Source organism: Podarcis liolepis, assembly GCF_965112155.1.
Source record: "Podarcis liolepis genome assembly, chromosome: 7".
Classification (NCBI taxonomy): Eukaryota; Metazoa; Chordata; class Lepidosauria; order Squamata; family Lacertidae; genus Podarcis; species Podarcis liolepis.
Genome location: NC_139561.1, coordinates 93976389 through 94001953, shown reverse-complemented (window position 1 = coordinate 94001953; position 25565 = coordinate 93976389). Strand labels below are relative to the sequence as shown.

General features: G+C 46.3%; 3 protein-coding genes and 1 long non-coding RNA gene across 6 annotated transcripts in view; 1 reads left to right on the top strand and 3 right to left on the bottom strand.

Annotated features, from left to right (window-relative positions):
• The window catches only part of LOC310712911 (zinc finger and SCAN domain-containing protein 31-like), a 113701-nt gene that overhangs the window by 41553 nt on the left and 46583 nt on the right, over positions 1-25565 (bottom strand). Inside the window, exon 2 of the mRNA XM_083516363.1 lies at positions 5459-5953. Coding sequence (XP_083372489.1) covers positions 5459-5872 — 414 coding nt within the window. The 5' untranslated portion in view covers positions 5873-5953. The remainder of the gene's footprint in view (positions 1-5458; positions 5954-25565) is intronic.
• The window catches only part of LOC310712942, a 95443-nt gene that overhangs the window by 29178 nt on the left and 40700 nt on the right, over positions 1-25565 (top strand). The gene's annotated exons all lie outside the window — the stretch shown is intronic.
• LOC310712878 (uncharacterized protein) overlaps positions 18249-25565 on the bottom strand; it is a 73540-nt gene continuing 66223 nt past the window's right edge. For 2 of the 3 annotated variants that reach the window (XM_083516316.1, XM_083516317.1), the window contains one exon: positions 18249-19410. In XM_083516316.1, coding sequence (XP_083372442.1) covers positions 18581-19410 — 830 coding nt within the window. In that variant the 3' untranslated portion in view covers positions 18249-18580. Of the gene's footprint in view, positions 19411-20791; positions 20919-21234; positions 21309-25565 lie in introns of those variants that run through there. The other variant, XM_083516315.1, reaches the window with a different exon arrangement.
• Positions 21681-25565, bottom strand: part of LOC310711115 (zinc finger and SCAN domain-containing protein 31-like) — a gene marked incomplete at its 3' end in the record, with an annotated part of 73180 nt that continues 69295 nt past the window's right edge. The window contains exons 3-5 of the mRNA XM_083512586.1: positions 23680-24174; positions 22988-23069; positions 21681-21736 (exon numbers count right to left, since the gene is read on the bottom strand). Coding sequence (XP_083368712.1) covers positions 21681-21736; positions 22988-23069; positions 23680-24093 — 552 coding nt within the window. The 5' untranslated portion in view covers positions 24094-24174. The remainder of the gene's footprint in view (positions 21737-22987; positions 23070-23679; positions 24175-25565) is intronic.

Sequence of the window (25565 nt, the reverse complement as noted above, 5' to 3'; positions counted from 1 at the left end):
GGATTAGAGGTGTACCTGAATTGGAAAAAGATTCTTTGATAGACTATCTTACGGAGGAATTTGCAGACCATTGGGACTTGGATTTGGGAAAAGTGGAGTTCAAAATTGTGAGGGCCTTTAGACTTGGAAGAGGAGGGAAGAAGGAGAAGAACAGAATAAGAGACTGTTAGATTACCCTCCGATCTAAAGAAGAGAGGGACAAAATTTTGGGCTGGCATTACGACAAGACCTTGGTAATACATCAGACAAGAGTGGAAATATTTAAAGATATTCCAAAACATCTTCTGGACCTTAGGTCCAACTTTGGAGATTTGGTTGCTCTGTTGAGAAGGAACAAAATTATCTTCAGGTGGGAATTCCCTCAAGGCCTATCTTTCAGTTTCAAAGGAAGGAGAATAAAAATAAGATCAGTAGAAGATAAAATAAAGTTTCTGCTTAATTACAAAGAAGACCTACAGAAGGGAATTGGAAAAGAGCCAACAGCATTGGACAGAAGATCACCAGATACAGGATTAGGGCAAAGAGCATTGGAGAGAAGATCACCAACCAGGGGAACGTTGGACATATCAACATTATCTTTTGGATTGGACCCCCCAGTGAACGCGCCAACACCACTACCGACAGAAGAGGAGCAAGCTTTGGGGGCAGTTGGGGGGGGTATCAAAGTAACCACATGATGGTGCTGCAGGTCTTGAGCTGGAATGTAAATGGACTGAACAGCCCTGAAAAAAGGCGGAGTGTATTTCATTTATTGAAAAAAGAGCATTTGGACTTGATTTGTCTACAAGAAACACATGTGACAAGGTCACACAGGAAGTTATTGAATAACAAAAGATTAGCCCAAGAATTTATCTCTTCGGATAAAGTTTTAAAAAGAGGAGTGGTCCTCTATGCAAAGGAGAGTCTATCACCAAAATTTATATTTAAAGATGATCAAGGAAGATTTGTTGCAATTGAAATTCAAACGCAAGGAGAAAAATTCCTGAGAATACAGTGGTGCCTCGCAAGACGAAAATAATCCGTTCCGCGAGTCTCTTCGTCTAGCGGTTTTTTGTCTTGCGAAGCAACCCTATTAGCGGCTTAGCAGCTTAGCACTATTAGCAGTTTAGCGGCTATTAAAGGCTTAGCGGCTTAAAGGCTATTAGCATCTTAGGGACTTAGAAAAAGTGGGGGAGCGAAAAAAATTGCAAGACTTGCAAGACATTTTCGTCTTGCGAAGCAAGCCCATAGGGAAATTTGTCTTGCGAAGCAGCTCAAAAACGGAAAACCCTTTCGTCTAGCGGGTTTTTCGTCTTGCGAGGCATTCGTCTTGCGGGGCACCACTGTAGGTATTTATGCACCAAATGAAACTGAAGGTACATTTTTTCACCTTTGGTGGATATGCCCAAAGATTAAGGCATTCTGGGAGATGATCTATAATGAAATGAAAAAGGTATTTAAATATACCTTCCTGAAGAAACCAGAGGCCTTTCTCCTGGGCATGGTCAGCCAATTGGTGTCAAGGAAAGATAGGATTTTTTTTATGTATGCCACAACAGCAGCAAGAATACTTATCGCAAAGTACTGGAAGACACAAGATCTACCCACCAGGGAAGAATGGCAGATGAAGGTGATGGACTATATGGAATTGGCAGAAATGACTGGCAGAATCCGAGACCAGGGAGAAGAGTCGGTGGAAGAAGATTGGAAAAAATTCAAAGTATATTTACAGAAACATTGCAAAATTAATGAGTGTTAGAAGGATGCTGGAATGAAGTTATATGGCTTTAGCAGAAATGTAATAAAGAATTAAATAAAAGCTGATTGGTAATGGACCAAAAAGAAAAATGTAAGGTTAGACTGTTAAGATAAATTATAGAACAAAAGTTGAGAAAGATGGAAAGAATTTGCGGGAACAATTAATTGAACTAGAATACAAAAAAGGGAGGTGTGAGGAGGTCAATGAAACAAGTAAACGAAAGGTAAAGATATGGAATATTGGATGTGTGTTTTTAATGTTATTGTTCTTTTTTACTGTATTGTTGTATTTTTTATGTTATTCTTTCTATGTATTGTAATGCAATGTTTGTCTTGTTAATTTTTTTGTTGTTTTCTTTCTTTTTCTTTTTCTGTAATTTTAAAACCACTAATAAATATCTTTAAAATATATATATATAAAGAAAACATCATTAGATCCCTTAGATCTATCCAATTACCGCCCGGTTTCAAATCTTCCATTCCTGGGTAAGGTGATTGAGAGAGCGGTTGCTGAACAGCTTGGTGGGTTTCTGGATCCATTCCAGTCCGGCTTCCGTGCTGGTCATGGGACTGAGAGGGCTCTGGTCGCCCTAACAGATGATCTCCGCGGGCAGCTGGATCAAGGCGGGTCGGGGCTGCTGATTCTTCTAGACCTGTCAGCAGCCTTCGACATGGTCGATCACGAACTCCTGGACCACCGCCCTGCCGACGTGGGGATCCAGGGCACAGTCCTTCAATGGCTGCGCTCGTTTCTCTCCGGTCGGGGACAGAGGGTGGCGCTTGGGGGGGAATTGTCATCGCGCCACTCCTTGGTGTGTGGAGTGCCTCAGGGTGCAATACTCTCCCCGACGGTTTTCAACATCTTTATGTGCCCCCTCACCCAGCTTGTCCGGAGTTTTGGGCTGGGTTGCCATCAGTATGCCGATGACACCCAACTATCTGTTGATGGATGGCCATCCTGACTCGGCCCCAGACACACTGACCAGATGTCTGGAAGCTGTGGCTGGATGGTTACATGGGAGCCGGTTGAAGTTAAATCCTTCGAAGACAGAGGTCCTCTGGCTGGGACGGGACGATATGGGATTGAGGGGGCAACTCCCATCTTTTGTGGGGGTGCAATTAGTGCCAGCACCGTCCGTTAAGAGTTTCGGTGTAATCTTCGATACCTCCCTCTCTATGGAGGAGCAGATTACAGCTATAACAAAGGCGGTATTTTTTCATCTCCGCCAAGCTAAGCAGTTGGCTCCTTATCTCTCTCGCCCTGACCTAGCCACTGTGATCCACGCGACGGTCACCTCCAGACTGGATTATTGTAACTCGCTCTACGTGGGGCTGCCCCTGAGACTGACCCAGAAACTCCAGCGGGTGCAGAATGCCACGGCGAGACTCCTTATGGGGTCTTCGCTGCGAGATCACATTCACCCGGTGCTATACCAGCTGCACTGGGTCCTGGTGGAGTACAGGATCAGGTTTAAGGTGCTGGTTTTAACCTTTAAAGCCCTATACGGCCTAGGACCCTCGTACCTATGGGACTGCCTATCCTGGTATGTCCCACAGAGGAACTTACGGTCTGCAAATAAAAACATCTTGAAGGTCCCAGGCCTCAGAGAGTTTAGGCTGGCCTCAACTAGAGCCAGGGCTTTCTCGGCTGCGGCTCCAATCTGGTGGAACGTTCTGTCACAAGAGACTAGGGCCCTGCGGGACCTGACATCTTTCCGCAGGCCCTGCAAGACAGAGCTGTTCCACCAGGCCTTTGGTCAGGGCGCAGCCTGACTCCCTCCTCTGGCAATCTGCACAGAATTTTGCTTAACGGTGGCCATCAATTTGATTTTAATTAATTTTTAGAATGAGATGTTTTTAGAATGTTGGGTTATTTGATTGTTGTTAGCCGCCCTGAGCCTGGCTTTGGCTGGGGAGGGTGGGATATAAATAAAAAAAATTATTATTATTATTATTATTACTATTATTAGTAAGAGATTTTACTTTCTTGGGCTCCATGATCACTGCAGATGGTGACAGCAGTCACGAAATTAAATGACGCCTGCTTCTTGGGAGAAAGGCAATGACAAACCTAGATAGCATCTTAAAAGGCAGAGACATCACCTTGCCAACAAAGGTCCTTATAGTAAAAGCTCTGGTTTTCCCAGTAGTGATGCATGGAAGTGAGAGCTGGACCATAAAGAAGGCTGATCACCGAAGAATGGATGCTTTTGAATTCTGGTGCTGGAGGAGACTCTTGAGAGTCCCATGGACTGCAAGAAGATCAAACCTCTCCATCCTTAAGGAACTCAGCCCTGAGTGCTCACTGGAAGGACAGATCCTGAAGCTGAGGCTCCAAGACTTTGGCCACCTCGTGAGAAGAGAAGACTCCCTGGAAATGACCCTGATGTTGGGGAAGATGGAGGGCACAAGGAGAAGGGGACGACAGAGGACGAGATGGTGGGACAGTGTTCTTGAAGCTACCAGCATGAGTCTGACTAAACTGCGGGAGGCGGTGGAAGACAGGAGTGCCTGGCCTGCTCTGGTCCAGGGGGTCACGAAGAGGCGGACACAAATAAACAACTCAACAACAACAAATATTATTTGATGTTTCACTACGAATGGAAGTCATTAATACTGCAGCTGTTGTATAAAGGATTGTTATCTTGACAGGAGTGTAATTGAAATTAATAAGATTTTGGAATGGAGAAATCAAGAAAATCATCAAACCATCAGTTTTAGCATGCGGGGGGGGGGGGGCTATATTATATAATTTGGTATCTTAAAGATTGGCAATACTAATTGTATTGTAATTTCGCATTGTTCTAATGAGGCCATTATTGAACTGTAATTGTAAATTAATCAAATTACTATCGTAAATGTCTCCCCTGCTGAGTACATTTGGACATTTGTACCCATTTCATATAATAGTTGTGCAAAAATACATCTCCCCCCCCCAAGCTCTGGGCTCCAGGTGTCTTCCCCCAAAAGATGCAAAGAACTCACAGATTAGTTTCAAAACCAAGAGAATGTGACAAAACGGGGGAGAAAACACTCCTTCCTCCTTACCCAGAGGCCTCACTCTGGCGTCCAACGGAGTCTTCTCTGCCTCAGAAGAATCAAGACCCATTTCTGCCAAAAGATCCTTCCTCTGAAAGAGCAACAAGGATTCAAAACAGAGAATGGGGAGAAGGGTTAGAGAAGGAATGGCAGAGGCAAGCGCTTTTGGGGGACAGAGGTGAAAGCTGCTTCCTGCTTCTGCTAGACTGGTGTCTGGGGTTGGCTGCCAGAACCATGAAACATTGGTCCTCAAGGATCTTCACTGGCTCCCAGAACGTTTCCCAGCACAATTCAAAGTGTTGGCCTCAAAGGCCCAGTATACCCAAAGGAGCGTCTCCATGAACTGAGGTCCAGTTCCGAGGGTCTTCTGCTGATTCCCTCACTGTGATAAGTGAAGTTACAGGGAACCAGGCAGAAGACCTTCTCCACAGTGGCCCCCACCCTGTGGAATGACCTCCCATCAGGTGAGAAGGAGATAAAAAACTGTGTAACTTTTAGAAGACATCTGTTTTCTTATGCGTTTATATGTGCTGGAAGGCACCCAGCCACATGGGTGTCATTAATAAAAATAATAAAAATAATAAGCTTTCCAAAAAAGGGTGGGCCATTAGGAATTGATATGGGAATATTCTCCCTCCTCTTTGGAGCCCCTTGGGAGTATCCAGAGGAAAGTCTCTCTCACCTGCTGCTCTGCCTGCTTCCTCTCCTCTGCCTGACTCAGGAGGAAACCTTCGGCCAGGGCCACCGCCTGGGAACTGGTCTCCGCTCCACATTCCCTCACCCAGTTCTCCATCTCCAGAGGAAGGACAGCCAGGAACTGCTCCAAGATCACCAGGTCCAGCATCTCAGCTTTCGTGTGCCTTTCTGGCTTCAGCCACTGATGGCAAAGGTGGTAGAGTCGGCTGCAAACCTCTCGGGGTCCTTTGGCCTCCTGGTAGCAGAACTGCCTGAGCTGCTGGCTCTGCACCTCTGAGTAAGGGGTGTCCTCCTGACCCGGGTTCTTCCTCACAGAGTTTTCCCAGAATCCCCCACTGCTCCCCGTTTCCAGGGCATGGCCTCTTCCTGCTTCAGGGCCAGCTGAGTCTTGCTCATCCATCTGGGCTCTCCGGAAGTCTCCAAGAGATCGGAAGGAGCCCCTTGGTCCTCTGCCAAGTTTTAATGGGAGGTGCAGCAAATCCTACAAATCAAACACACTATTGTAAGATCTATTGTAAGATCAATACACAGCCAAGAGAAGAAGAATGTTCCCTGAGGAAGCATGGATGAGTCTTCCTAGGAACCAGGTCTGGATTGCCACCGTCCCTGTTGTTGTTTAGTGGTGTCCGCCTCTTTGTGACCCCCTGGACCAGAGCACGCCAGGCCCTCCTGTCATTCACTGCCTCCCGCAGTTTAGTCAAACAAATAAAGAATAATGTCCCTCTTAATATATTTCTCCCTCATAATTATGTCCCTCCTAATATCCTTCTCCCTCATAATTATGTCCCTCCTAATATCCTTCTCCCTCATAATGTCCCTCTTAATATCCTTCTCCCTCATAATAATGTCCCTCTTAATATACTTCTACCTCACAACAATGTCCCTCTTAATATCCTTCTCCCTCACAATTATGTCCCTCTTAATATCCTTCTCCCTCATAATAATGTCCCTCTTAACATCCTTCTCCCTCATAATAATGTCCCTCTTAATATCCTTCTCCCTCACAATAATGTCCCTCTTAATATCCTTCTCCCTCATAATAATGTCCCTCTTAATGTCCTTCTCCCTCATAATAATGTCCCTCTTAATGTCCTTCTCCCTCATAATAATGTCCCTCTTAATATCCTTCTCCCTCATAATAATGTCCCTCTTAATATCCTTCTCCCTCATAATAATGTCCCTCTTAATATCCTTCTCCCTCACAATTATGTCCCTCTTAATGTCCTTCTCCCTCATAATAATGTCCCTCTTAATATCCTTCTCCCTCACAATTATGTCCCTCTTAATATACTTCTCCCTCATAATAATGTCCCTCTTAATATACTTCTCCCTCATAATAATGTCCCTCTTAATATCCTTCTCCCTCACAATCGTGTCCCTCTTAATATACTTCTCCCTCACAATTATGTCCCTCTTAATATACTTCTCCCTCACAATAATGTCCCTCTTAATATCCTTCTCCCTCACAATTATGTCCCTCTTAATATCCTTCTCCCTCACAATTATGTCCCTCTTAATATCCTTCTCCCTAACAATTATGTCCCTCTTAATATCCTTCTCTCTCATAATAATGTCCCTCTTAATATCCTTCTCCCTCACAATCATGTCCCTCTTAATATCCTTCTCCCTCACAATCATGTCCCTCTTAATATCCTTCTCCCTCACAATCATGTCCCTCTTAATATACTTCTCCCTCACAATTATGTCCCTCTTAATATACTTCTCCCTCATAATAATGTCCCTCTTAATGTCCTTCTCCCTCATAATAATGTCCCTCTTAACATCCTTCTCCCTCACAATTATGTCCCTCTTAATATCCTTCTCCCTCACAATAATGTCCCTCTTAATATCCTTCTCCCTCACAATCATGTCCCTCCGAATGTCCTTCTCCCTCCTCACTCTCTTCCAGTCCCACCTCCCTGGCCAGGGCCTGAGGTCCCTCTGGCTCCCTCCCGGACCCCCCAGCCTCTCTTCCCTCCCCTTCCCGCCTCCCGGGGCAGGGAGCTCCCCAGGCTTCCCCCGAGAGGAGACCCACCAGATCCCGGCTGGCGAAGGCGAGGCCGGAAGGGACGTCAGAGGAGAGGAGGAGGAGGGGCCCGCCTTCCTTTCCTGTCCTCTCTAGGAAGCCAGCTCGGCGCCTCTTAACCCTTCTCTCTCCCTCCCGAGGAGCCCGGGGCGTCAAGCGGGAGAAGAGGAGGCGGCAGGGAAGAAGCAGGACCCAGAACCCGGGACTGGGCGCGTGTGCGTGTGAAGTCTCTTTGGCTTGGCACTTGCTGGTCATTTTCTGACAGGAATCTTTTCTCTTTTTAGTCAAAGAACTTCACTCCTTTATTAAACTGGTTGTTCTGTGTCTCTGGGTACGTTTCTGTGTGGGTTTTTACTTCGTGTCACGGCTCTTTTCCCCCGGCACCCTTGGGCCCGCCCTTCAGGGTTGTCGTTTTGAGACCCCACTTCCTCCCTGGGTTTCCAATTATTACTTTTTCTGGAAGGGACAGAGTATTACTGCTCCCCCTGAGTCTCCTTTGATTTCCTCTCCCAAGGTAGAGACTTCAGTTACTGTTTTCAGCCTAAATGAGCAGGAACCTCTTGGAAACATTGCTCTAAACTGATCAGCTGTTTGAGCTCATCTCACTTTCCTCCCATCTGTCCAGAGCTTGGTCAATTCGGCTACCCAGTTGGGCCTAAGTCTCTCCTGGTTTCCTTTTGATTTCACGAAAGGCTTTTTGGCTTTGTTCTGCAGTCAGTCCAAAGCGCACTTTCACTCTCTCCTTAAATGTGAGGGAATCAGAGGTTTCATCCTCTCTGAGATCTGAGTATATTTCACTCAAAATTCCACATATCTGTGGGCGTAAGTGCAGCACCCAGTTTTCCTCAGGAACGTTTAAGTCTGCCAGTCCGCTCAAAACTAAATAGGATCTGTGTGGGTTTTTACTTCCTATCCCACCTCTGCCCCCAATTAATATGCGACAACGCAAGGGCTCTTCCCCCCCCCCCCCGGCACCCTTGGACCCGTCTTCTCTCTTAAATATAGTGCACCCACCTCACAGAACACAATTTCCACAAATGCCCTCCAACTACCTCAGATTATCTTGTGGGGGACTTGCGTGAGGTAAAACTCACTAATTGGGAGTCTCAGGCTGGATTTCTTCAAATAAACATTAACAATTTTATTTAACAAGGAAGTTTATGACGTGAGTGGATAGAACTTAGGATATTTCAGTTTACAATGTTATTTCCCTTCAAGGTTTTCTCAGTTGTTTCACACGTAATACATTTGTTCTTAACAAGGTGGCACTTTCTGCCAGTTACCCTACTCCCGAGGTACTCCTAGCCAAAGACCCAAGGGATCTCTGGTTTGGGAGTCTTCTCTTTCTAGAAGGATCTCTCCCCTCCTGACTGGGATGAGAGCTCAGCAGCCGGTCTCCTTCCAGCTCCTCCTTCTCCTGGCTCAGCCTCCCAGTTCATTCCTGGCCTGATTTACTCTCCCAGGACACCACACACTGTCCTTCCCACTAAGCTCAGAGACTCCTTTCTCTAGCTGGTGATCTTTTCCTCAGAGCGGATGTTTCCACCCAGAACCAGCTCCTCTCACTCCCCATCTTCCCCACCTCCCTCCAAAGCTCCTAGCCATGGGGGGAACTGGGCCCAGGTCTCCCTCCTCCAGCTCCAGGGCTCTTAGTCTGTCCGCTAAACCACATGGGGCGTCTTTGGGTGTAGGATATTCTCCTAGGTGCCCCAACCCACCACTTCCCCTGAGTTTCTTGCAGCCTGATGCCAACAAACAGGCTTGTGTGTCCTGCTTGTTGGCAAGTAAAGCAACACCCCTCCCTGGTTGGGATGGAGGGACTCGCCTCTTGAATGGTGGAAATGACCATCCAGCCATGTAGCTGGTCAGGGGCCCAGGCCCCTCCTGAATCTTCTTCTGAGGGTCTCAGGATGGGTGATGAATTTCGGGGAATTGGATTGGCCGGCAGTGCCCCTCTGCATTTGTCCCTGCCCTGCCCCAGCGCATCATGGCACTCGGAAGCCACTCCTGAGAGGACCTGTTCTCCTCCCCAGCCTCCCTTTGATTCCATGGGCCTTTCAGAGTGGGACCTCCCTTTTCCCCACTGTCTCTCTAGGACACCTGGCTCACAACAAGGCCAGCTTGTCTTCCCAATGTTCCTGTAAGTGAGGAGAAAATGCTTGCCATTTCTGTTTGCCACTGAGCAGTGCTTTGGAGTCCCAAGACTCTGTTTACATTCCTCACATTCCATACTGTTGGAAGTCTCATGGGAGACGAATGGGATGTTAGTGGTTTCCTGTTCCTTTGTTGTTCAGTTGCTCTCTGCTCTCACAGAGAGAGGATGTATTTTTCTGCCTGCGTAGCTAGATAATAAAACTCCTAGCAATGTAGCCCAAACCTCTCGTCTCTTCCCTGTGCTGGAAACTCTGCTGAATGGGGAATGTGCCTGGAGCCTTATCAGATGCTCAGGTCGTCAATCACGTTGAGGCGATTCCGGAAGATGAGCTTTATCAGCTCGGTCAAACGGAGATCCCCAGAGGAACTACCAGGGAAGAAGTTCCCTTGAACTCAGTGCAATGAGTTCTGGGCAGACCTGCAGAATTCTCCAGTTCTAGGATTCCACGACACAACAGATCACTCTCTGTATCTGGGAAGGGACTGCACCAGAGCTGTGAAGTCAAGGAGGGGGAGAAGAGGAGACAAGAAGAGCAAGCTTTCTCTTGGCTAAAAACCAAACAAACACCCTAGAAGGAGCAGGAAAGTCCCAGAGGGGGAGAGGCTCTGCAAGGACATCCCCCTGGCGGGCCTTTTCCTCGCCAGGCTCTCCGGGCACCAGATAGGCTTTCATTTTGATGCCAAGGATGCCCTGAAAGGACTTAGACCAGTCATGACGTGAAGGAGGTATTGAAGGAATAAATCATAATTTGGGTCAGCCACCGGCCATAGCAATAAAACAACAATATGATATACAAAGAAAAATGAATAAAAAGTTATAGAATATACTTTTAAGGGTTCTGAGTCAATAGTCAAACGGTGGATCTTATTCTAATTGCCCCAGCTAAAAACCTTGCAACCTTGGCTCATCTTGATCTGCCAAGAGAAAGGACGCTGTGAAGAAGGTATTAAACACCTTGGCCAAGGACTTGCAAGTCACAGCTCTGGGTACGTAGTAGGAATTCCTATTGGGCACCAGATGTGGCAAAGAACCCAGCTGCAATCATTACCTCATATGAACTAAAGTCTCCTAAAATTAAATCTGTATACAGCCGCCACTACTACAGTTTACCTCCAATGTGAATTCTTTGATGGGAAGCAAAACAGGCCCTGTGACTGAAGCTCTTTCCACACTCTTGGCATTAAAAGCGTTCTGAATTCTGTGATGGGTTGTGAGATGGGTGCGCTGGGTGAATTTCTTTCCACGCTCCAAGCAGTGATAGGGTTTCTCCCCTGGATAAATTCTTTAGTGGACAATGAGCTGACGTCTCACTGAATTTCTTTCTACATTCCAAGCACTGATAAGGTTTCTCCCCTGTATGAATTCTTTGATGGGAAGTGAGATTGTGGCTGTGACTGAAGCTCTTTCCACACTCCAAGCAGTCATAGGGTTTCTCCTCTGAATGAATTCTCTGATGGGAAGTGAAACGGTCCCTCCAAAAATGAAGGGGAAATGTGTGCGCGCTCTATGGAGAGAATGCATTGCGCTCTATGGAGAGAATGCGCCGCCTTCCCGCTGTTCCCCGACCTGGTTTGGAGGCTGGAGGTGGGGAGAAGCGCTGCTTTCCCCACCGCCAGCCCCACAAGCTGGGGGGACAGCAGGGAGGCGGAGCGCTGCCTTCCCGCTGTTTCCCGACCTGGTCTTTGGGGCTGGCGGTGGGAGAAAGCAGAACTCCCCCCCCACCAGCCCCAAAGAGCAGGTCAAAAGGAACCCAAAGCCTCCAGAGGCTTCGGGTGAACGCACCTTGAACGCACAGAACGCACCTTGACTTAGAGGGGGAGAACAAGAAAAAAAAATTTCCCCTGTTCTTCCCCTCCTATGGTCCAGTGCGTCCAATAGAGCGAAAAATACGGTATTCATTGTGTATTTTAATGAGGGGCATTAAGAAACTGGTGTTCTTCAAATCATTCTTTTAATCCTGTGCACAAACATTCCCGTTTGCCACATGGAAGGATCCCTTCTTCTGTCCCTCTGTGCTGTTCTTGCCGGGTGGGGAGTGTTGGGATCCCAGAATGCTGTGTGAGATATTAAGTCTGCAGGCTTGAGTCTGCTAGCTGATGCAACCGGCTGATGCAGTCTCTGCTCCACATTCCCTCACCCAGTTCTCCATCTCTGGAGGAAGGACAGCCAGGAACTGCTCCAAGATCACCAGGTCCAGCATCTCAGCTTTCATGTGCCTTTCTGGCTTCATCCATCAACAGCAAAGGTGGTAGAATTGGCTGCAAACCTCTCAGGGTCCTTTGGCCTCCTGGGAGCAGAACTGCCTGAGCTGCTGGCTCTGCATCTCTGAGCAGAGGGTGTCCTCCTGACCCGGGTTCTTCCTCACAGTGTTTTCCCAGATTCCCCCACTCCTCCCATGTTGGGTTGCAAGGCCTCTTCCTGCTTCAGGGCCAGCTGAGTCTTGCTCATCCATCTCTGTTCTCTGGACACCTCCTGGAGATCGGAAGGAGTCCCTAGGTCTTCTGCCAAGTTCTGCCTGTCCTCCTGAGAGGTTCCAGAGAATCCTGTAAAGCAAATGCATTCTTCTACTACCAGATTGATACACAGTCAGGAGAAGAGAAATGTTCCCTGGGCCAGCATGGATGAGTCTGAATCACAGCCCAGACTCGGAGTTCAAGCACTATATTCCCATATTCTGAAGACAGACTTCTGTCTTTGTTCTGAGGACAACTCTCTTCCCCTTCAGAAGCATGGCTGACTCCCACTGGGGGGGCCTGGAGCCATCGCTAGCCCTCTGCTCCTCCCTGAATGGGCCTCATCCTCTTCTCAATGTAGCCTACCTTGATTTCAGCAAGGCATTTGACAAGGTGCCCCATGATATTCTTGTAAAGAAGCTGGTAAAATGCGGTCTTGACTCTGCTACCACTCAGTGGATTTGTAACTGGCTGACTGACCGAACCCAAAGGGTGCTCATCAATGGTTCCTCTTCATCCTGGAGAAGAGTGACTAGTGGGGTGCCACAGGGTTCTGTCTTGGGCCCGGTCTTATTCAACATCTTTATCAACGACTTGGATGATGGACTCAAGGGCATCAGTTAAAAGTTCTTTAGATAGCCACCCTGGCTTCTTTAGGCACCTTCCATGTTTCCGTCTCATTGCTATTGCCTGACGTTGTGCTTTTAGTATCTCCCTCTTAACAAACTCCCAGCCATCATGAACTCCCTTTCCTTTTAGTATTACTGTCCATGGGATCTCACCCAGCACTTCCCTAAGTTTTATGAAGTCGGCTTTCTTAAAGTCAAGAAATTGAGTCCTAGTATGCTTGGCTGCTCCTTTCCGCTGTATAGTAAACTTCAGAAGAGCATGATCACTCGCGCCTAATGATCCTTCCACTTCTGCCCCACTAACCAGGTCATCAACATTGGTTAGGACCAGATCTAAAATGGCTGTTCCTCTTGTTGCTTCTCCCACTTTCTGGACAATGAAGTTGTCTGCAAGGCCAGTGAGGAATCTGTTTGACCTTATGCTCTTGGCTGAGTTTGACATCCAACAAATATCCGGGTAATTGAAGTCCCCCATTACTACTATCTCCCTTCCTTTTGCATGCTTGGCCATCTGTTCCAGGAAGGCATCATCTATGTCCTCCGTTTGGCTTGGGGATCTATAGTAAACTCCCACAATGAGGTCTCTGTTATTCTTCTCTCTCTTAATTTTGACCCAAATGCTCTCACTTTGGCTTTGAGGTTCTAAATCTTGGATCTCTTCACAGGTATACACATCCCTGACATATAACGCCACTCCTCCTCCTTTCTTGTCTGGTCTGTTTCTCTGAAATAGATTGTATCCCCCCATTATTACATTCCAATCGTGGGACTTATCCCACCAGGTTTCAGTGATGCCTATTATGTCATATTTAGTTTGCTGTACCAAGAGCTCAAGCTCATCTTGTTTATTTCCTATGCTTTGCGCATTAGTATACAGACATTGAAGTCCATTAATCATTCCCCCATGTCTCTTATTTAAGGATTTTTTCCTCCCACCACTAGGTCTGCGTGCTGTTTGCTCCATTTGGTCTATGACATTTGGATGATCATCTTCATCAATTGATAGACTCCTACCTTCAGGAGCACTGTCTCCCTCCCCCACATTAGTCAGTTTAAAGCCCTCCTGATGAGGTTTCTGAGATTTTTGGCAAAAACATTTCTCCCAACCGTTGTGAGGTGCAGCCCATCGCTTGCCAGAAGTCCATCTTCAAGAAACTGCAGTCCGTGATCTAAGAATCCAAACCGTTCCTGTTTGCACCATTTGCGAAGCCAGCTGTTCACTTCCACTATTTTTCCCTCTCTCCCTGGGCCACGTCGTACAACTGGGAGGACAGATATGACAATTTGTGCATTTAGTTGCTTCAATTTCCTGCCCAGAGCCTCGTAGTCTCTTTTGATCTTCTGGAGGCTATTGCTTGCAGTGTCATTGGTTCCCACATGAACCAAGAGGAAGGGGTATTTGTCAGTGGGTTTTATGATTCCTTGCAGTCGTTCAGTTACATCTTGGATCTTAGCCCCGGGGAGACAGCACACTTCCCGAGACATCTTGTCAGGCCCACAGATCACTGCTTCTGTTCCCCTCAGTAGGGAATCCCCTATCACCACTACACGCCTCCTCTTAGGTTTGGTTGGGGTTCTTCCGTGAGCTGTCCGTTCCAAGGTCGCCTGCACATTCCCTGAGGACTGACTTTGCTGCTCGTCTTCATATACCTGATCGACTGTAATGAGGGAGAGATCCTCAAATGGAGTCTGCTCTTCGTCTTCCATGCTAGGAGAGAGGACCTCAAAGCGATTGTGTATTTCTAAACAATCAGAGTGAACCCTAGCCTCCTTCTCAGGGGTGTCCCCTGTCTCCTCCTTGGTGGAGACAGTGTTCTCTGTTGCTTCCAAGAAGAGCTCCAGCTCTCTAATTCTTTGGAGCGTAGCTACACATTCCTCCAGTTGCTGGACTTTGTCTTTTAAGAGGGCAATCAACATGCAATTGCTGCAGGTAAAGCTGCCTGCAACCTTTGGCAAGATGGCAAACATTGCGCAGGAACCGCAGGCGACTGCAGCTGTTCCCTCCCCCTCCATCTTGAGAACGTGTCGTTGGGGGTGGCTACAGTGGTCCTCCATCATAAAAAGCGTGAAGACAAATAACTCCCCCCACAAAAAAACCTAGGTCTCCCCCAACAAACGTTTGAGACTAGCTCCCCTAAATCTAAAAGATGGATCAAACTGCGCGCACCCTGACCTTTGCACAGGGAGAACAGCTAATCAGCCACAAAGAAACACACACACACAAGAAAACCCTTTTTGCTCCTTCTTCAACTGCTGCCCTGCAGTTTTCTAGGGGTGGGGGAGAGGGATTGGGCTCCCAGGTCAAGAGAGCACCTTGTATCCTGGCACTGTAAAGACACCCCCCCACACACACACACACTTTGTTTTTTTTATATAATATTTATTAAGGTTTTTTAAAAAAACACACACATAAAATTATAAAGTACAATTCACACAACTAACAATTTAGAAAGAAATAAAGAAAGACATAAAAGCAAAAGAATGATTAGATATAGATAAAAAGAAAAACAAACATAAGAAGTTTAAAATTTAAAATTAATTCCATCCTTCAATCTCCTTTATCTCATCACCTTAATTCTTTGACCCCCTCACACCTCCCCTTTTGTATTCCCATTTAAAAAATCCTTTCAGCAAATCCTTACCCTCTGTCCTTTTTCATAACTCTACTTCGTCACCTATTGTAAATATATATTTCTAAAAATTAACAATATATGCTTACATACACTAAAAAAAAAAAAAACCTTTTAACCAATACCACTTATTTTCCCTCCAACGTCTCTTTAACTTTCCTTAATTTTACAGTGTTTCTGCAAATAATCTTTAAATTTCTGACAATCTTCTTCCACCAACTCTTCTCCCTGGTCACGGATTCTGCCAGTCATTTCTGCCAGTTCCATGTAGTCCATCACCTTCATTTGCCATTCTTCCAGAGTGGGTAAATCTTGTGTCTTCCAATACTTTGCAATGAGTATTCTTGCTGCTGTTGTTGCATACATAAAAAAAGTTCTGTCCTTCTTTGGCACCAATTGGCCAACGATGCCCAGGAGAAAGGCCTCTGGTTTCTTCAGGAAGGTATATTTAAATACCTTTTTCAATTCATTATATATCATTTCCCAGAAACCCTTAATCCTAGGGCACGTCCACCAAAGGTGAAAGAATGTACCTTCAGTTTCCTTACATTTCCAACATTTATTATCGGGCAAATGATAGATTTTTGCAAGCTTGACTGGTGTCATGTACCACCTGTATACCATTTTCATAATATTCTCTCTTAAGGCATTACATGCCGTAAATTTCATACCTGTGGTCCATAACTGTTCCCAGTCAGCAAACATAATATTATGTCCAATGTCCTGTGCCCATTTAATCATAGCAGATTTAACCGTCTCGTCTTGAGTATTCCATTTTAACAGTAAGTTATACATTCTTGAAAGTATCTTAGTTTCAGGATCTAACAGTTCTGTTTCCAACTTTGATTTTTCCACCTGGAAGCCAATTTCTTTATCCAAATTATAAACCTCTCTTATTTGATAATAATGAAGCCAATCTCGCACTCTGTCTTTTAATTTCTCAAAACTCTGCAACCCCCTCACACACTTTGTGGCATCTCCTTTCAGCAAAGGGTCAAAACATAGTTCCAACTTGAAAACCACCTCCAGGACCAGGCACCCTCAATGGGCTTTGGACTACAACTCCCAACCGGGCCTGCCAGCAGAAGGCAGGGGGGATGGAAACAGCCGTCCAAAAGGTCCGGCCAGCTCCAGAGGCGACCCAAGGCTGCTCTCCAATGGGGCGCTGCTCCAGGCATCTGAGTTGCCCAGTTCAAGGAAGCTGGCGGGTCTAAGAACCGGGGTTCCTGAATTGCAGGGGTTGGACTAGATGAGCCTGGAGTGTCCTCTTCCAGGATTCCTCATCTGGCTGCCAATGCCAGGGCTGGAATGTCTCCCAGAACTGCCCCCCCCCTTTCACAAGGAGCTCTCCCCCCCCCCCCCGTGTCTTAAACTACCCTTTGACTGGCAACCATCTCCAATCTCCTTGCTGGACAATCCCAACCAAAGATGCATTAGATTCTCTGAAATCTACTCAGGAGTCCTGTAGTGACTTCATGCTCTTTATTGCAGCTTGTAAAGCAGTGATTTAATGGCCCCCAAACCTCAGGCTGTTATATACATTATTTACACAATTAGTCTCGTCTGATTGGCTAATTCTGCTTCCCTCCTGGAGCCTGATTGGTCTTTTCCTGCAGGCCAATCAGTTGTTGCATTCTAGGATCCTACTTGCCTTTTATTCTAGGATCCAAGCTTAGTACATAACCTTTTCCTTCCTCCGTGTCCCCAATTCTTAAATAGGCTTTATTTCAAAACAAGGTGGGGGGTAGAGAGGGCTTAGTCTTCCAAACAACCCTTTATCTATTAGTTAGTAGACAAGCTTCCCAGTGCAAGGAGAGGAAAGCAGACCTCTGAGCCCAGCCTGGCCCCCCACCAAATCTTGCCCGCATGCCTTGAGGCCCCAAGATGGGCGGAGGAAGGCCTGGAGGGCAGCTGCTGGCTGGGACTTTGATTGGGGCAGGGTGGGGGCACAAGGAGAGGGAGACAGGAAGACCGGCCAGAGGGTGGCACTGGGGGGATTTATTCACATTGGTTTTCTATCCAAACCAGGCCTGGGCCTGGGCCAGCTTGCCTAAAATCTTAGACCCCGCCAGGGTGGCGAGGACATGGCTGACCATTGGCACCGATTATGCATGAGCCATAAGGGCCTTCTTTATGGTACATTTGTAGTCTGCGCAGATGTGGACTGAGCCATTGGGCTTGACAGGTGTGATGACTGGGGTTTCTCAGGGGGCATTAGGCACCGGCTTGAGCACTCCTTGCTCCACAAGCCAGTCTAATTCCACTCCCAGCCACTCCGCTCAACCCTTTGCTAAAATCCTGCTCTCCTCCCTCCTCTCCGTCTCAGAGGCTGGGCTTTCTGTCTCATCTCAAGAACCACCAAAGCGCCCGCAATTGCCTCTTATCTTCCACCCAAACCATCCACATCAATCCTAAGCGTCTCCTGTTCTGATTTCCATTTTTTGTCTTCCAGCTTTTCAGACTTCTCTTCCCTTCCTTTCATGGAGATATCTAGTGCTTCTGTTTTCTTTGTCAGTGTCTCTACTTTAGTGGTTAAATTAGTCACCATTTAATGATTTTTATTAATTCGGGCTAATAGCTTCTCCAAATTTAACACAGGCCTAGTGTTAACTGTTTTTGAACTGCCATATTCAAAATCTCCCTCTCCCTTGTTCTCAAAGCAGCCTATTTTCCAGCAGCACCTTATCAGTTTGTCAAGGTCACAGAATAACTCTTTCCCAAGAGATCCTGTTTCCTGCATTTTTCCAGCCCTCCCTCTTCCTTCCAGCCTGATACCCAACACACATAAGATGTTTAACATAAAATCCAATTTCTCAAATTAAGATTCGAATTAAACAAATAAACCAAATAATTACTTTAAGAGAGGAACCATAAAAAAGAAAAAAAGAATGTGTCCAAGAGGACATAGCAATTTAGACGTCCAGGTAAGAGTGGTTGTCTTGCAGGAATCCAATTCTCTTTAAATGGCTCAGAGTAGAAGAAATATTTTCCTTCAAAGAGAAATGAACTTGTGCAAACCTGTCTTGATTTTAGCTTTTTCAGCCAGTCCTTTTAAGAGCTCCAATTGTGTTAAGAACTTTAACAATGAGACCAAACTTTCATAACTCCCTCCGATCACACTCTTGGCACTAAAATAGTTTCTACCCTGTGTGAATTCTCTGATGGGAAATGAGATTGTTGCTTTGACTGAAGCTCTTTCCTCATTCCACGCACTGTTAGGGTTTCTCCCCTGTGTGGATTTTGTGATGGGCTGTGAGACTTTCTTTCCTGGTGAAGCTCTTTCCACATTCCAGACACTGATAGGGGTTTTCCCCTGTATGAATTCTTTGATGGGAAGTGAAGGTTATTTTCCAGGTGAAGCTCTTTCCACATTCCACGCACTGATAGGGTTTCTCCCCTGTATGAATCCTTTGATGGGAAGTGAGTTCAAATCTCGTCCTGAAGCTTTTTCCACATTCCATGCACTGATAGGGTTTCTCCCCTGTATGAATCCTTTGATGGGAAGTGAGATGGGCCTTCTGATTGAAGCTCTTTCCACATTCTACGCACTGATAGGGTTTCTCCCCTGTATGAATCCTTTGATGGAAAGTGAGCTTGGCCCTCTGATAGAAGCTCTTTCCACATTCCAGACACTGATAGGGGTTTTCCCCTGTATGAATTCTTCGATGGGAAGTGAAGCTTATTTTCCAGGTGAAGCTCTTTCCACATTCCACACACTGATAGGGTTTCTCCCCTGTATGAATCCTTTGATGGGAAGTGAGTTCAAATCTCGTCCTGAAGCTTTTTCCACATTCCATGCACTCAAAGGGTTTCTCCCCTGTATGAATTCTTTGATGGGAGGTGAGCTTGGCCCTCTGATTGAAGTTCTTTCCACATTCCATGCACTGATAGTGTTTCTTCTCAAGGGGATTTCTTTGATGGGAAGTGTAATGTGAGCTCTGACTGAAGCTCTCTCCACAGTCTGAATCCTGATATGGCTCCTCCACTGTGTGGATTTCATTGTGGTCTCCCTTGTTCTTCATTTCCAATTCATCACCACCTGAAACTAAGAGGCAAACGGATTAGAGTCTCGGGAAGAAGTGCAGCCCCAAATTATGGAACAATGCTAATTAATGCTTGGGAGAGGCGAAGAACTGAAGGGAGTTAGATGTTATAATGTTCCTTTTGTTCTGCAAAATGTCTAGTTTCATATACAAATCAAATTGAATATTATATGTTTTCTCTCTCTAGTTTTTAAAAGTACAGCTTAACCTGGTAACGTTATTTTGTTCAAATTTAAATATGGATCTGTACTATCTTCATAAATAAAATGTGCTTTCATTATTATTTTAAAGGTGGCCAAAGCGGGAAAGTTCCCTGTTCAAAATTAAAATATACAGTGGTACCTCGGGTTACATACGCTTCATTTTACATACGCTTCAGGTTACAGACTCTGCTAACCCAGAAATAATGCTTCAGTTTAAGAACTTTGCTTCAGGTTAAGAAAAGAAATCATGCCCCGGCGGCGCAGCGGCAGCAGGAGACCCCATTAGCTAAAGTGGTGCTTCAGGTTAAAAACAGCTTCATGTTAAGAACGAACCTCCGGAACGAATTAAGTACTTAACCCGAGGTACCACTGTATTCAATATGCTAAGTTGTACAATATGCAGTAATAAATCTAAACAAATATTAAGAGTGGACATCCAGAAAGAATTAAGTTCTTAACCCGAAGTACCACTGTACTTAAATGTTACATTATTGTGAGAAGTTACAGGGGACGAGGCAGGGGGCCTTCTCGGTAGGGGCACCCACCCTGTGGAACGCCCTCCCATCAGATGTCAAGGAAATAACTATGCAACTTTTAGAGGACTTCTGAAGGCACTTCTGTATTGGGAAGTTTTTAATGTTTGATGTTTTATTTTTTTTTCATATTTGTTGGAAGTTGCCGAGAGTGGCTGGGGCCACCCAGTCAGATGGGCAGGGTAAAAATAATAAAATTATCATTATTGTTACTACAGGGTTCACTGCCTGAGATTCAAAAAGCCTGGCTCTGTTTTGGGATGGAGTTTGTTTGGTTCAGTCGTGGAATCTGTGCCATCTCCAATGCCAAGCGACTCTTTGGTCAACCAGAGAGAGACAGAAGCAAGAACAAAAGCAGGAAACTTGACTGAAGCTACTTCAACACCTCAAATAACTCTGAATCCTACATTTAAGAAGGCCTGGGCAGTTCAGACAGCCTGATCATGGTTTTAAACGGCAGAACTGGAGGAAGAATAGTCACAGGGAAAACAATCAATAGCCATCTATCCAAGGTTTGCTGTGGGAGTGTTAACATCCCAGGTGCTGTGGGTGGCGCTGTTGAGCCCCATCGAAATATCAGAGGTTCGTCACATAGAGAGATGTTTTGCATTACAAAACAGATAGGATGATCCAATAGGGAGCCTTACCGAGAGAGTCCAAGATCCCACGATTCTCCTCCATGACTTCCTTATGGAGAGCTCTCTGGTCAGGATCCAGCAACGCCCACTCCTCGTCTGTGAAATGGACAGCCACATCTTCAAAGCACACTGGACCCTAACAGAACAGGAAAAAGGCTGTCCTCCTAGAGAACATTCACTTGGCTCTGTTGTTTTCTACAGCGGCCAGACCCCTCTCTTCCTTCCTCATCCCTCTCTCCTGCTGCAGCTTCTGCCTCGGAGTCTGGGCTGCTCTCTGCCACAGACTCCCTCTGCTCCCTGAGCCCTCTTCCCTCTCCAGCTTCAGACCCCTCCTCCTCCTCCTCCCAGTCGGCTCCCTCTTCTCTGGCTCCTCCCACCATTCCTCTGCATCCAACTGTGTCCAGCCAGTCTGCATCCAAGCAGTCCTTCCCCACAAGGCTCCTTCCCCCTACCTGATCTGGGTCCACAGCTGCTGCCTCCCCTCCACCACCATGAAAAGATGAAGGAGCAGGTCTTGGTGGCATCATTCCGTCACCTGGGAGAGACCAAGTTAAGTGGAAACCGTGAGCGCCTGCTTCTCTCAGAGGTGAAACAGTGCATCTCTCCGTACAGATGGGGCTTCGTCCAAGTCTCCCCTGCTAGCTTCCGGTTCCGCTCTGCTTTAATGGAGGCAGCGGGAGATCGTTGGCAAAGGAAAAACAAGGATGACTGAGGGTAATTCTCCTTGCAAGTTTCCCCCAGGGACAGGGGGGAACGGGCTTCACTCCCAGCTCGTCTTGGTACCAGGTTCCGGCTCCGGCATGGATTGCGGGAGGCAGGGAGGCGCTGAGTGCAAAAGCCCTTCGCCTGCCGAAAACCCTCCATCGCTGCCATTAAGAAGCAGAAGTTCTCCTGTCAATTAGAGCTCAATTTGGACTAATGTACAGGCGTTGCTGGTAGAGATGAGATCATAAACTGCGGAATTAAACCAGCTGCTAGGTCTTTAAGGTTTGAATTTGGGAATAAACTTCATTTGCTGCAAAAGACAGTGAGTGGGGGGAGGGGAGCCTATGGCTTCTTTATATCAAGTTTTCTTCTCTGCATTTATGATTTGGCAGCCCGCCATTGAATACTGGTTGAAAATATCTATGTACAGGTGAGCAGGGATGAAACTGGATTGCAGATATGAAATATAACATCAAATGGAACTGTGTGTGTAAAAACAAAAAGGAAAAAGGGAGGGAAGCTCTATTTTGCAAAATGTTTACGATGGAAAATTAGAGGTGACTCTTCCCCATCCTTTATTATATACAGACTGAACTGATTAATGCTAAAAGGACTTGGAATTTAATTTAATTGGATAAATGCGCATTTATCTAAGGCCAGACAGGGATGTAAGGAATCTGAAAATTGTGCAGGAGCTGATAAGGTTCATTACTGAGTCATTTGCAGTTCTTACCGATCCCTCTCCTTCCCAGGCAGAGAAGAAAAATGGCAAAAACTGATTATTTATTGGGATAGTGTGAGTTTTGCAGCTGCTGTTAAAGTTGCCAAACAACGAAGCACAGGACAGAGCGATGGAGAATTTCCGAAACCACAATGGGATATTAGCTCCGTCCAAGGAATAATGGAGAACAGCAACAACCAGGAAAAGATAGAAAGAACATTTTACAAGGACAGGAAGAAATATCACGAACAGAAAGATTGCCACACACAGGAAGAGTAAGGATATCGCTGGAGTGCCTCACTTGTAGTTTTATATATTATTTGAAGTTTCAAATACGAATTGAAGTCATTAATATTGCAGTTGTTGTATAAAGGATTGTTATATTGACAGGAGTGTAACTGAAATTAATAAGATCTTGGAATGCAGAAATCAAGAAAATCACCAAACCATCAGTTTTAGCATGCGGGGAGGGGCACCTATATTATATAATTTGGTATCTTAAAGATTGGTATTACTAATTGTATTGTAATTTCGCATTGTTATAATGAGGACTGTAAGTGTAAACTAATCAAATTACTATCGTAAATGTCTCCCCTGCTGAGTACATTTGGACATTTGTACTCATTTCATATAATAGTTGTGCAAAAATACATCTCCCCCCACCCCCCGAGCTCTGGGCTCCAGGTGACTTCCCCCAAAAGATGCAAAGAACGCACAGATTAGTTTCGAAACCAAGAGAATGTGACAAAACGGGGGAGAAAACACTCCTTCCTCCTTACCCAGAGGCCTCACTCTGGCGTCCAGCGGAGTCTTCTCTGCCTCAGAAGAATCAAGACCCATTTGTGCCAAAAGATCCTTCCTCTGAAAGAGCAACAAGGATTCAAAACAGAGAATGGGGAGAAGGGTTAGAGAAGGAATGGCAGAGGCAAGCGCTTTCGGGGGACAGAGGTGAAAGCTGCTTCCTGCTTCTGCTAGACTGGTGTCTGGGGTTGGCTGCCAGGACCATGAAACATTGGTCCTCAAGGATCTTCACTGGCTCCCAGAACGTTTCCCAGCACAATTCAAAGCCCTAAACGGCCTCAAAGGCCCAGTATACCCAAAGGAGCGTCTCCATTAACTGAGGTCCAGTTCCGAGGGTCTTCTGCTGATTCCCTCACTGTGGTAAGTGAAGATACAGGGAACCAGGCAGAAGACCTTCCTCACAGTGGCACCCACCCTGTGGAATGCCCTCCCATCAAGTGATAAGGAGATAAAAAACTGCATAACGTTTAGAAGACATCTGATGTCTTCTTATGCTTTTATATGTGCTGGAAGGCATCCAGCCACATGGGTGTCATTAATAATAATAATAATAATAATAATAATAATAATATGCTTTCCAAAAAAGGATGGGCCATTAGGAAATGATTTGGGAATACTCTCCCTCCTCTTAGGAGCCCCTTGGGAGTATTCAGAGGAAAGTCTCTCTCACCTGCTGCTCTGCCTGCTTCCTCTCCTCTGCCTGACTCAGGAGGAAATCTTCGGCCAGGGCCACCGCCTGGGAACTGGTCTCCGCTCCGCATTCCCTCACCCAGTTCTCCATCTCCAGAGGAAGGACAGCCAGGAACTGCTCCAAGATCACCAGGTCCAGCATCTCAGCTTTCGTGTGCCTTTCTGGCTTCAGCCATTGGCGGCAAAGGTGGTAGAGTTGGCTGCAAATCTCTCGGGGTCCTTTGGCCTCCTTGTAGCAGAACTGCCTGAGCTGCTGGCTCTGCACCTCTGAGCAAAGGGTGTCCTCCTCATCCAGGATCTTCTGCATGGAGTTTTCCCAGAATTCCCCACTGCTCCCCGTTTCCATGGCATGGCCTCTTCCTGCTTCAGGGCCAGGTGAGTCTTGCTCATCCATCTCTGTTCTCAGGACACCTCCAGGAGATCGGAAGGAGCCCCTTGGTCCTCTGCCAAGTTCTAATGGAAGGTGCAGCAAGTCCTACGAATCAAACACACTATTCTATTGTAAGATCAATACACAGCCAAGAGAAGAAGAATGTTCCCTGAGGAAGCATGGATGAGTCTTCCTAGGAACCAGGGCTGGATTGCCACCGTCCCTGTTGTTGTTTAGTCCTGTCCGCCTCTTTGTGACCCCTTGGACCAGAGCACGCCAGGCCCTCCTGTCATTCACTGCCTCCCGCAGTTTAGTCAAACAAATAAAGAATTAGGGAGGGGAAATGCCCGACATACAGAGATTTATGAATAGAGAAGCTAAAGCATTTGCAAGGAGGACGGTTTGTAAGCAGAGGTATTCCTGTCCTTCTCCTTCGTAGCCTTTCCCTCCTAATATCCTTCTCCCTCATAATTATGTCCCTCTTAATATACTTCTCATAATATTGTCCCTCTTAATATACTTTTCTCTCATAATAATGTCCCTCTTAATATCCTTCTCCCTCATAATAATGTCCCTCTTAATATCCTTCTCCCTCATAATAATGTCCCTCTTAATATCCTTCTCCCTCATAATAATGTCCTTCTTAATATCCTTCTCCTTCATAATTATGTCCCTCTTAATATACTTCTCCCTCATAATAACGTCCCTCTTAATATCCTTCTCCCTCATAATAATGTCCCTCTTAATATACTTTTCTCTCATAATAATGTCCCTCTTAATATCCTTCTCCCTCACAATAATGTCCCTCTTAATATCCTTCTCCCTCACAATTATGTCCCTCTTAATATACTTCTCCCTCATAATAATGTCCCTCTGAATATCCTTCTCCCTCATAATAATGTCCCTCTTAATGTCCTTCTCCCTCACAATCATGTCCCTCTTAATATCCTTCTCCCTCACAATAGTGTCCCTCTTAATATCCTTCTCCCTCATAATAATGTCTCTCTTAATATCCTTCGCCCTCATAATAATGTCCCTCTTAATATACTTCTCTCTCATAATAATGTCCCTCTTAATATCCTTCTCCCTCATAATAATGTCCCTCTTAATATCCTTCTCCCTCACAATTATGTCCCTCTTAATATACTTCTCCCTCATGTCCCTCCGAATGTCCTTCTCCCTCCTCACTCTCTTCCAGTCCCACCTCCCTGGCCAGGGCCTGAGGTCCCTCTGGCTCCCTCCCGGACCCCCCAGCCTCTCTTCCCTCCCCTTCCCGCCTCCCGGGGCAGGGAGTTCCCCAGGCTTCCCCCGAGAGGAGACCCACCAGAGCCCGGCAGGCGAAGGCGAGGCCGGAAGGGACGTCAGAGGGGAGGAGGAGGAGGAGGAGCGGCCCGCCTTCCTTTCCTGTCCTCTCTAGGAAGCCAGCTCGGCGCCCCTTAACCCTTCTCTCTCCCGGCGGAGAAGCCCGGGGCGTCGCGCAGGCGCAGAGCTGCCCC